At 36.8% G+C, this 12,538-nt stretch overlaps 1 protein-coding gene across 1 annotated transcript; it reads right to left on the bottom strand.

Annotated features, from left to right (window-relative positions):
* Positions 1–290: 290 nt before the first annotated feature.
* On the bottom strand, positions 291–12,506 carry LOC117419505 (cysteine-rich with EGF-like domain protein 2-A). Its single transcript, XM_034032294.2, has 10 exons — positions 12,078–12,506; positions 11,502–11,584; positions 11,091–11,201; positions 10,615–10,706; positions 7,981–8,157; positions 7,496–7,594; positions 6,916–6,999; positions 6,389–6,484; positions 5,613–5,753; positions 291–2,300 (listed from the first exon to the last, which is right to left on the bottom strand). Exons 1-10 carry the CDS (start codon positions 12,201–12,203, stop codon positions 2,233–2,235), a joined length of 1,077 nt encoding a protein of 358 aa, XP_033888185.1. The 5' UTR covers positions 12,204–12,506; the 3' UTR covers positions 291–2,232.
* Between the last annotated feature and the right edge of the window lie 32 nt (positions 12,507–12,538).

The following is a 12,538-nucleotide window of genomic DNA, read 5'->3' as shown; positions in this document are numbered from 1 at the left end:
CAAGCTGGCAACAGATGTTTCTAGGGTAATTTGACCCTGCTGATTATGAAAACCCCTGTTGCCAAGCCGGATTTTTGGCCTGAAGCTCAGAATTCAAGATGGCCATCAAATAAATAAACTTTGATTAATCTGGTTCTAGATCAGCTAGAGTTGAAATTTCAAAATTTGTTATGGGGTTATTGATGTCTAAACATTCAATAGAATATGTAAGTGTAAGAATGTCCAAAATTTATAATTTACAAAATGGTAACAAAATATTGGGAAGGAAACTGAAAAAAATGTATGAAAATTAATAAATTGTAACATTTATTTTTCTAAACAAGAAATTTCAAAACTTTTTACAGGGTTATTGAGGTCAAACAAAACAATGGTGCATGTTTTGAAACCGTAGCAATGTCTAAAAAATCAATTTTGCATAACCTACAACCTGCAAATGCAACTACATTTGGCAACCTCGCTGACATTTTTTGTGGAACCAGTAAAACAAGCTGGCTCAACATAAAACAGAGTTGATGTTGTGTTTGACAGTTAATTGGGAAAAAATCAATCAAAGCCAGAACACACAAGAAGCGCTCAAAGACATCCCGATCAATAAGGCGTGTCATTGAGAACAGAGACGTGCCACTGCCAAAGAACTGGACAAACTCTTTGGCATTGCCAGAGAACAAGGCAGATCTTGCTCACTCCCTCTCTGCACTCTCTGCTTATTTCATACAATTATCCCAACCTTGAAGTTGGTGCTGCTAGAGGTTTCAAAGACGAGAGAGAAGTGGTATCAACCAATCCATCAACAGATGTGAAACCATTGCAAGCATCACATGAAAAGGCGGACACTCTAATGGTACTGCATGCAGTCAACAGCAGCTTCGATACAGTAGTGGTTTAGGCTCGGGACACTGATGTATTCCTGCTTCTGATTCATCACTTTGAGAACATGCAGTGCACAAAACTGTGGATGATGGCTGGAACATCAAAGAGGAGGAAGTTTGTCCCAGTTCACACATGTGATCAGTTGCCACCAATGCTGAAGTCCAATTTGCTTGCATTTCATGCACTCACAGGATGTGATGCGACATCTTACCTTGCAAACAGCAAGCGTGCAGGGTGGAACGTATTCTCAAGCCATGCTGAGCTGCTTTCCGAATTAGGGAAGTTTCCTCTGACTGAAAATGCAGTGCATAGTGCTGAAAAGTCTGTTGTGAAGCTTTACAGGGTCGGATCACAGGTTACAAATGTGGACTCTGTCTGTCACACTGTTTGCCAAGACAAAAAAAAAAAAAAAAACACACAGAATCTCTGCCCCCAACAAGTGATGCACTGCAACAGCACATAAATGAGGTCACACTACCAAGCAGCCATATGGGAGAATCCTCACCATGCTGAAATGGAACTTCCTGCACCAGCTGACTCGGGGTGGAAACTTGATGCTGCAGGAAAACTGGCCCTTATTCTGACAATTTTGAATGCTGTTCCTGATGCCTGCATTGATGTGATTTCATGTTCTTGCAAGACAAGCCAGTGCAGAAAAGCACAATTGTCATGGTTACCATTTAGTAAATTTTAGTTTTGGACATTCCTACACTTACAAAACATATTCCATTGAATGTCTTGACCACAATAACTGCATAAAAAGTTTTGCAATTTCAACTCTAGCTGATCTAGAACCAGAGAAATCAAAGTTTATTTGGGGACCATCTTGAATTCTGTACTTCAGGCCAAAAGTCCAGCTTGGCAACAGAGATTTTCATAATCAGCAGGGTCAAATTACCCTAGAAACACCTGTTGCCAGCTTGTTACATGATTTATCTCTTGCATCACATTTCTTGAGAATGCTGCCTAGACTAACACATTAACTCCCCTTTTGGAATTTAAAATATGGACAGGACATGTGAAACAGTATTATTTAACCCTTTTATTAATTACTTCAACCATAAGCAATAATCGCATATATTTCTACTGTGAAAAAAAATACATTTAAGATTTAATTTATTTTTCTCCAAAAAGGACATCCCTTTTACAAAAATAAGTGCATTTGGAACACACAAAAACAATGTAATCAATTAAAAATCCATATGGTTGGCCACATTTAATTCTATTAATCTCAATGTAAGCTGTTTGTTTCCCCAGATATTTCAGTTATAAACATTTGTCCAGATAGTGCAGTCAAGTTGATGACACAATTCAAATAATTTAAATGAAGTGGTTACAGAGCAGCAAAGATTAAAAAAAACGTTATAGGTCCTCATGCACATTGTCAGGTGATACAGTTTCTGAAGAATCCTCATCTTCCATGTTTTCCTCTGTAAAATTAAAAACAAAATGCAAAAGTCTTATTGCAATTACAAGGTTAAATGTGCAAGACTGATAATATTATATTTGCATATTTTATTATATTTGTTTTTTCAACAATTGCTAAAAAAAAAATCTGAAATACACATTGACAAGTGTTTAAGTCTTGTATAATGGAAAAATACAACCCTATAAATAAAACTGCTTTATCCTGGTACCTTTGTTGTAGGTCACAGGTCACACTGATAACAGCTCGACCACAGGAGTGAGTTTGAAATTCATCCCATTAAGAACATAAGAAAGTTTACAAACGAGAGGAGGCCATTCAGCCCATCTTGCTCGTTTGGTTGTTAGTAGCTTATTGATCCCAGAATCTCATCAAGCAGCTTCTTGAAGGATCCCAGGGTGTCAGCTTCAACAACATTACTGGGGAGTTAGTTCCAGACCCTCACAATTCTCTGTGTAAAAAAGTGCCATTTGTGACCCCTGGTCCTTGTTTCTTTTTTCAGGTCAAAAAAAGTCCCCTGGGTCGACATTGTCTATACCTTTTAGGATTTTGAATGTTTGAATCAGATCACCGCGTAGTCTTCTTTGTTCAAGACTGCATAGATTCAATTCTTTTAGCCTGTCTGCATACGACATGCCTTTTAAACCCGGGAGAATTCTGGTCGCTCTTCTTTGCACTCTTTCTAGAGCAGCAATATCCTTTTTGTAACGAGGTGACCAGAACTGAACACAAAATTCTAGGTGAGGTCTTACTAATGCATTGTAAAGTTTTAACATTACTTCCCTTGATTTAAATTCAACACTTCTCACAATATATTCGAGCATCTTGTTGGCCTTTTTTATAGCTTCCCCACATTGTCTAGATGAAGACATTTCATTTTCATAGTTCCCTTCTTCAATTTCAGTATCTCCCATATGATATTTATAATGCACATTTTTATTGCCTGCATGCAATACTTTACACTTTTCTCTATTAAATGTCATTTGCCATGTGTCTGCCCAGTTCTGAATGCTGTCTAGATCATTTTGAATGACCTTTGCTGCTGCAACAGTGTTCGCCACTCCTCCTATTTTTGTGTCTGCAAATTTAACAAGTTTGCTTACTATACCAGAATCTAAATCATTAATGTAGATTAGGAATAGCAGAGGACCTAATACTGATCCCTGTGGATCCATTAAAAGAGTCTGGTGTGCAGCAGCCTTAAAGAGTAAGTGGCAGGGTTCCAAAAAATATAGCATTGCACATCCCCATGTGTTGCTACAACTGTTTAAATAATGTACCTGACATTTTTCTTTTCATTGTTAACATCCTGACAACTTTTTCTTTTTACACTTATAACTTTAAAGTGTTTCAAAGCTCTTTACAAAATGTCCGCTCTAGTGCACTGGGGTTTCAGCTCTGTCCTCTAAATCCCAGCAGGAACAGCGATTATATAAAAAAAAAAATATATATATATATATATATATATATATATATATATATATATATATATATATATATATATATATATATATATATATAATAATAATAATAATAATAATAATAATAATACCATACAAAAGTGCTCTGGCTTTTCTGTTCCTTACAATGTGGGCAATAATCCTTTGTTAGAAAGGACATTTTGAAAACAGCTTTGAAACAGACTTTAAAAGTTTAAGTGTAAAGAGTTCTCAGGATGTTAATGGAAAGAATAATTACAGGTACATTATTTAAACAGTTGTAGCAACAACAACAACAACAACAACAACATGTGGGGATGTGTAATTCTATATTTTTCAGAACACTGCTACTTACTCTTTAAGTGGTCAGGTATCAAGAAGCTGCTGCAACTTCAATATCTGCACATTCCACATTGAAGTATAAATAAATACATGCAAAGAACCAATAAATGTTCCACGAAAGAATGAAGGGACCATATTGCTAGTAAGAAAATAGGTTTTAAAACCTTAGTTAGCACTCACACTTTATTTTTATAAATTGATTCCACTTCTGAAATGTCTTCATGCAATTAGAATACGGGTAAATACATTTCTGTTAACATAATAAAAACATATACAGAACTGCAAAAATAAAACAGGTTTCTTTACTGTTAAAGAAACCAGTTTAAGGCACCAATGTTATCATTATTATTAGTTTATTTACCAGACGCCTTTATCCAAGGTGACTTAAGAGACTAAGGTGTCTGAACTGTGCATCAGCTGCAGAGTCCCTTACAACAACGTCTCACCTGAAAGACGGAGCACAAGGAGTGACTTACTCAGGGTCACACAGTGAGTGAGTCGGGATTGGAACCGGGGACCTCCTGGTTACAAGCCCTTTCCTTTAACCACTGGACCACACAGCCTTGTAATAGAACTTAGGATTTCATAGGGTGGTTGCACCTTGGATTGTTAAAGTACATGAGCTAGAGTCCTGCATCGGGTTGGGTACCAGCGGTTGACCCGCAAAAGCGGTTCGGGTTCAGGTCGGAATGTGAACTTTCACGGTTTGCGGTTCAGGTCCAAAAATAAATTTTCGGGTCTGAATTTGAATCCCCAAAAACGTTTTCTATCCTTTCAGCGTACTCGTCTGTAACCCTTTCCCAAATAACATATTAGAAGGTAAAATGCACCAGTATTTCCTGCACTAAAGCAGGAGGCGATTAGGGAGGAGTCAGCTGACTAAGCAGTGTTCACTTGTTTGATACATCACAAGATCTTTTTATCACGTATGCTTGGTGAGATAAAAAATGTTTGTGAACGAAGTGAAACAAAAGATAGCGCCGGGTGTATATCATGTAGTTCGAGAGGTAAATCAGAAGTGTGGAAATATTTTGGAATCATAGCGAATGAAAATAAACATGTGACTGGATCCGTTGCTTGTAAAACCTGTCATTATGTTTTTGTAAACGACAGCCACAAAACTGGTACATCATCTCTGCGAAAGCACAGGTGTAGCTCCCTTTCAACTGGTGGCATGAAGGAATAGACAGGTAATTTATAGTAAAGTAAGTAAAGATAGTTAAATATGTTACAATATTAAAATATATCCAGACCACTAGAGAAAGCTAACACGCTGTATAGCTTATTGTGTAAACTAATTATGTGGAGAATGGAAGAGATATCTGTGTGTGAATGTGAATGTGAGTGTGAGTCAGTTGAAACAGGCAGTAGGTAAAGGACAAACACTTGCGGGTTCGGGTCGGGTTGCAGGTCTTAAAGCGGGTCGGGTCACGGGTAAGAAGATGGTGTTGTGGGTTCGGGTTGGGTCCGGGTCGTAAAAATAGGACCCACGTAGGACTCTAACATAAGCCCACTTCCAAGTAAGCCAGGTTTACCTGTTTCATCAGTTGTTATGCAGGCTCCATCTTTGTCTTCAAAGCCTTGAGAGCAAACACATTTGAAGCTACCTTTGGTGTTAACACAGTCCTCATTTTCACGCAAGCATGATTTGTCAGGGAGGCTGCATTCATTTACATCTGAAAATACAGTAAATGTCAGTATCACTTCCAAACACAGAGATATTTATAGCATTTACTTATATTGAAGAAATATTAAGACCTTTAAAAACAGGAGAGAAGCTGCTCTTTGGTAGGTATATATTTCCTAAACACTGTCAGATTAGGAATATATTTCCTAATGATAACCCAGATGATATAACAGCTACTGGTATATATAATTTCAACTAGAAATGGGTGTTTTTGTAAACAATAAAACAAAGAACTCAAAGTGCACTGTCTGCAGGGTTCATGTACAAGAAAACTTAATCGAGAGAACCACAGAATAGTTGTTAGAGCATGATGCCAATATCACAATATATAAAAGTGCTGGGTCTCTACCAACTGGAAACCAAAAAGGTTACATGACCCCAATATGGCAGCCTTGTAATATCACAGGTCAAAGTGAAGGGCTCTTAAATGTTGCCCAAGAAGTTTACATAAAATCACAATTGGTGATTATATTAAAACAAGGGCCAAGTTCTTAAGTGGCCAAAGCCCCTAACAGGGATGCTTAATAAATAATTATACACATTTAAATGTCAGGCTGCTATGTCAAACTGCCAACTTAGTTAGGCAAAAAGCGTGTGGTTATACGATTGTCTTAATGCTCTCACCTGTACACTTTCCATCTTCCTCAGTGTATCCAGATGAACAGCCTGTGCATTTTTCAGGACCCTCCCCAGAACAACTTGTACACGCAGCATCACAGGCTAGGAGCAATAAACAATCAGCCTATGCAAACAATTTAATCATTCTCTAGCAGGTATGTTTAAATAATCTTTTTGTTTTTATACCATTCCCTGTTTTAAACATATTATCATTATAATAATGCTGAAAACTACAGAATTAAAAGGACCGTGGTATGTTTCCATAATTTACCCACTCCCTATGTGAAATGGGGACAGAACTGAAAAGCCATGCTATACAATATGCTCAGTGTGAACCACTTGGGGTGACATGGGTGAATCAGGTAAACTACCAATAAGATGCCCTGTTTAGGGTGGACATCCTTTTGCATATCTGGGGTACATCATGAGGCAAAGCTCTATGGAATTGTACCATGGTCCTTATGGATTTATTTTAACAAGTTTAAAAAAGCGATATCTTGAAACTGCTTTTTAACAGGTCCTCTAAAACTAACCTTTGCAGGAGTAGGAGCCTTCTTTATTGTGGCAATACTGGTTTTCTTTACAAGGAGATGTCTCATTTGCACATTCATCTATGTCTTGAAACCAAAAATATTGCAAATATTATTCAACAAGGGTAACTCTCAGTTCTACAAATCAACAACAACGTAACTTAAGCTGCCAGTATGGTCTAATTATAATTTGTATTAATGACCACTGCTTTCTTTAACTTCATTAATACAATTACGGCACACACGCTTACATTACTTTCAAATTTAGACCTTTATATAAAGTGGCCCATAGTTTCCAATTACAAGAATACAAAGAGAAACAACTAAAGATGAACTTGGTATGGGCATTAAATAACTGATATCTTAATGTATTGTTCTTGTTATTTCTCACTGGTATATTTCTTCCATCAATTAGATGTTAATGATTCAAACTGGTGCACCAGGTGGCCTTGAACTTGACACTTTTTCAGGCACTTTTTCCCCTTTTTCTTTTTGTGTAACATAACCATGTAAAAGGTACAACAATATAAGTGATAATTTGACGGAACTGTACGTCAATTGTACAAGACGATTCCCAACTTACCATTGCATGCTTTTTCATCATCCTGTACCCAGCCACTTTTGCATTCATTGCAATCCTTGTTAGTTGGGCCAGAGCAGGTTTGGCAAGACTCATGACATTCTGTAGGTAAATTAATGGAATTGTAAACACTATAAGCAATTCCTTGTCCATCAATACAAGTTGTCAAGTTACAGAAAACTTAAATGTTGGGTATCATGTGCATGCCACCGACTCCAAGTAGCCACACAAGACGTAATCCAAGGTCGTTTGGTTCCTAAACAGGTCTGGTGAGCAAGGAGGCCACTCTACAGCCTGGGAACATGTTATCGAGTAGGTGCAAAAAACATGTCTTGTGATAATGTGTTCAGAAGTAATCTGCACATTTGAATACCAGTTAATTTATAACGGTCCTATCATTTTGAAATCATTGACCATTATTCTTTATAACCAGGTATCACCCAACACTTGCATTGATGAATTTGTGATGTAGCTATATATTTATTTACCTGTGCACAGAGAGAACGTGTCATTTCTTTCTTTATTAAAATATCCATCATCACATTCTAAACAGAAATCTCCTTTGTATCCTTTATTACACCGACATTTCCCATCCCCTCTTCTAGTGCCGTCACCATCACAGTCACCATTGTCATGACATGGCCTCTCAGACCCTCCAACACAAGCTAAAATGACAAAATAACAAAACAAAAACACAATCATTTAAAAACAAAGTCTACAAAAAATGATAACTCCTGCCACAACACTATCAATAGGGTGTAGGCCTATATTATCACCGGTCTGGTTGGCACTTACTCAATGAGACGACAGCCTCTGTGTCTTTGAGAAGTGTGGGGGTGGAAAACCAACTTGCAAAACTGGATATCCAGGGTTATCACCTTAGGAACTGTTCCTTGTGAGGCATCAGTGATTTTTGTACTACTGAACCAGTGAAGCCACATTCAAAGGGTACTCACAAATCAGATAGTACCTCAAAGTTATATTTTTTTAATAAATAACTTGGCAGTTGTCATGATCACTATGTAGAGCCTTATTTATTTATTTATTTATTGATTGATTGTTAATCTGCAAGTGCTTTCAAAATACAATTTACAACACAGTAAGCATGCTATTATTGAAAGTAAATCCGTAACAAAGCATTTTAATTAAGGGTGTAGGATCTACTGTTGAATATATATTTTTACTCAGCGCATAACAGTATAATAAACAAAAGGAGCAGTTAATACAGGTGCTAATATAATGGCAGAAACCAATTAGTCAGGCTTATTAGCGATCTCACAGACAATAAACAGCTTTCACTCAGAAATCTCACTATGACATTATAATAACAATAATTTTTAATTTTATATAGCGCCTTTCATAATGGACCACCATCACAAAGCGCTTTACAAGGTATGAGACTAGGGTGTGTGAAGTATGCATCAGCTGCAGAGTCACTTACAACAGAGCACAAGGAGGTTGCTCAGTGACTTGCTCAGGGTCACACAATGAGTCAGTGTCTGAGCTGGGATTTGAACCGGGGACCTCCTGGTTACAAGCCTGTTTCTTTAACCACAGGACCACTCAGTCTCCTTTTATGTAATGGTACCAAGGCCGTCTGGGTGAATGCTTTGTAAATGTATCCCTATTTTTGTTTCTCCTGTGTGCCAATAAAAACATATGTTTACTTACCTGTACACAAAGTAATTGAAAACAGAAATTCCACTGTTTAAAAACATAAACTACGAAGTTTTGTCTTTTACCGTCTTCAGTCTAGCAAGGGTGATTTACTCTAGATCAATAGCATAGGAATCAGTTTGGTTTAATGACAAAAAACAGATGGAACTTTAAAAATACAACTCAATGTAAATCACTGACATCCCACAGTGAGGTAGACCCGGAACGGTAATTGGAATGAATGTGCAAAGATTAATAAATATTCATGCAGGGGCATATTTTACTTGGGGAAATAATTACTTCAAAGTAACTCAAGGTACGTGAACGCAAACTTATACAACCAACATTTGAAAAGTTATGTGTAAATTAGAAGTTACGTAAAGTACTTTACCAATTTCTGGAAAGACATGTTTAAAAAGATCCCGACACACCAGACACGATGAGACAAACAAATGTGCAGTGATGCGACAAAATTAATAAAACCCATACTTTAAGTATCTTTCACACCACAGGCAACACGGGGGTGACACCAGCGAGACGCTGGAGCAACGCAAAATAAACAAGATTGAATCCTATTTTTTGCGATTTCTTTGTGCGACAACAGCTTCAATGCACGGTGTCCACCAGGGTGAAGCAGTATCCAAATTTACGAAGGAAAAAATATAATCTTGCCATGGAAAAATACCCAGAGCTTTATGAGTCAATTTCAAAAGGAACTGGATAAGCCTGGTATGTATAATTTATATGTTGAAATACCATCAGAGGAGACTCGGAGACTCAATTTCCACAGCATGTTGACGAATACGTACCAGTCTTGATCATAGTTTTGTCAACAGCAATTTTTAATAGTTTTATAGATCTGGAAGTTTTCAAATTTGTTGCATCGCATCTGTGACGCTTCAGGTGCGTATGGTCATATCGATGCGAAAGTATCTTGTCGCCCAATGAAAAATTGCATCGCGTCTGGTGTGTAGCAGCTTTTTTTTTTTTCTTTAATTCGCTCATCCTGCAAGGATTTGGAGAACAGATCTCAAGCCTCAGTGCAGCTCAAAGTGATGATGTAATGCCTTTTAAGAGATTATAGCCAAATGCAATCCGAAACGTCTATAGGAGGCCAACAGTGGATGATACAAGTCTGGGGAAGAGCGATGCAGAATCAAGGCAGGTATTGTGTTCAATATGTAGAATGGCACAGACGGACCGACAAGAGCAGCGTAAGAGGTCCCCATTTTTTGAACCAATACTCAAGCACCACTTTAAAGTCATATCAGGCCTCTTTTCCATTGCGCCTGAAACCAAATGGCATAAGTGAGATGCAGCTTGTATACATTGCAAAATACATTCTGCATGAGAAATTACTCAGCTATGGAAAGGAAAGCCTATTTACATAAATTAAATGATTAAAATCAGATTTGCTTCCTTGCTAATGTCAGTAATAAATAAATAAATAAATAAAATATCATCACCGTTGCAGTCAGGACCAAAGGTTCCTGGAGGACAACACACTTCAATATTGTCTATGCAGAACCATTTAAAAAGGTCTGGGTATTTATCCTTCCTGTAATAAGAAAAAAATGAATACAGGAAAGTAAAAATAAATAAGTAAATAAATATGTAAATAAATAATATTATTAATAATACATACTCATGACTGTCATGCCATGTGAAATCTGTAAGGTTTTTTTCCCCCCATCAGATTTTATTCCCCAAAATAAAGTCTCCACCCCACTAACATGTCTTGCCTTTATTTCACCTCTCCCCTGAAAAAAGTGCAAACCACCCAAACAGCAGGAAGGATTACTGCATTTTACTTGTAACCTGAATGCATACTTGCATACATATTACTACTTTTTTTTATGTAAACGGTACACTCACTATATGCATTTTCGCAAAGTACAGCAACTGGAAATTATAACCAAAGAGACAGACAAACCCCACTAACTTTTTGAACCACCAGTTTTCAAATTGCTCTTCATGTTCTTCTACCATGTGGTTACATTCAAAGCTGCTGCTGTCACAGAGGTTTTCAAGGATCTCCACTAGACGAATCTCACTTAACAGAAAATGGAAACAAACATTGAGAACAGAAATCATTAACTTTTTTAAAACACTTTAATTTAATTGTTTTAAATAGGCATTGTTACACCAACAGGCAAGATTGTCCTTCCCACTAGTGTGACCTAACAAACAAACTTAGCATACCTGCTGACCCACCCAAGTACATTACTCTGTCACCTTCCTGTTAACTGTTACTTTTTAAAGGACACATTACTGTACATTTGAACGTTTTCACAAATAAAAAAATAAAAAAATAAATAAATAAATAAATAAATAAATAAATAAATAAAAATACCTAGTTTCATATTTTGATAATGCTCTTTCCTCCCAGGCAGTGTTTCCTCCCCCAAAATTCTTTTTAGCTGTTTTATCTAAACCCTAGAACAAAAATACAAGTTTAATAACAACAACAAAAAAGGAAATACTGCCAGTCCCAATCTTCAGTATTTAACAGACAGTTTGCTAATTTATGTTCTTCGCAATTTTATAATTAGTCCCGATTAAACCCAGTAAACCACCTTGGCTGGAAGGATACCCCGACCTGTCTGAACCCACTGGGGTTGTGTACAAAACTGTGACAAGTGAATGTGCCCGATGTCTACTGACTATCAGAATTAAAGACAATAACGATTTTTTGATTAAAGTAATTGGATTTTTCAAATTCCATTGAACATGCAAGTTATATCTGTATATCATTATTTATATACATTACATTATTGATAATACATTTTCTGGGTTTTTTTCTGTGAGACAAATAAAAGTACAGGCTAAATCTTTTTTTTTTTTTTAAAGTGTTAATTGGACCCTACAAAATTAACCACCACACTACAAACATAAAAATAGTTTTAAAAATATATGTCTTTAAACTTACCTTATCAAAGTTGTCAACTATTGTCCGGCACGTTGCACAGGATGTTTTTGAGTCGCCAGCGAATAAACAGGGACTGTGCAAAATTACACCAAGTGCCAATAACGTTACTATATTTACAAATTGCATTTTTTACAAGGAGTGATTCGTGTACCGGTGACAATAACACTTAGTATACTAAAAATGGAGACACACGTATTTGGATAACAAATTCAGGTTTAAATACAATACTGACTTATTTGATTCTTCTCAATGCATAAATCCAGACAGAAGAACCCCAGATGTTAAAAACGATATCGTTCAGAAACACTCATTCAGATTTGCAGCATACCGGTTTTAAAAAAAACAAAAAGAAACCCACATGTATACACATTCCTCATGTTACTTGTGTGGCTTCGTCTGATTTGAAAACTGTGACAGCCAATCAAAGGCAGAGCCAATTAGACCTCGCCACGCTCTGGGAC

This window comes from Acipenser ruthenus, chromosome 14, assembly GCF_902713425.1.
Source record: "Acipenser ruthenus chromosome 14, fAciRut3.2 maternal haplotype, whole genome shotgun sequence".
Classification (NCBI taxonomy): Eukaryota; Metazoa; Chordata; class Actinopteri; order Acipenseriformes; family Acipenseridae; genus Acipenser; species Acipenser ruthenus.
The sequence above is the reverse complement of the archived record's forward strand: the minus strand, read 5'-3'. Positions and strand labels throughout refer to the sequence as shown.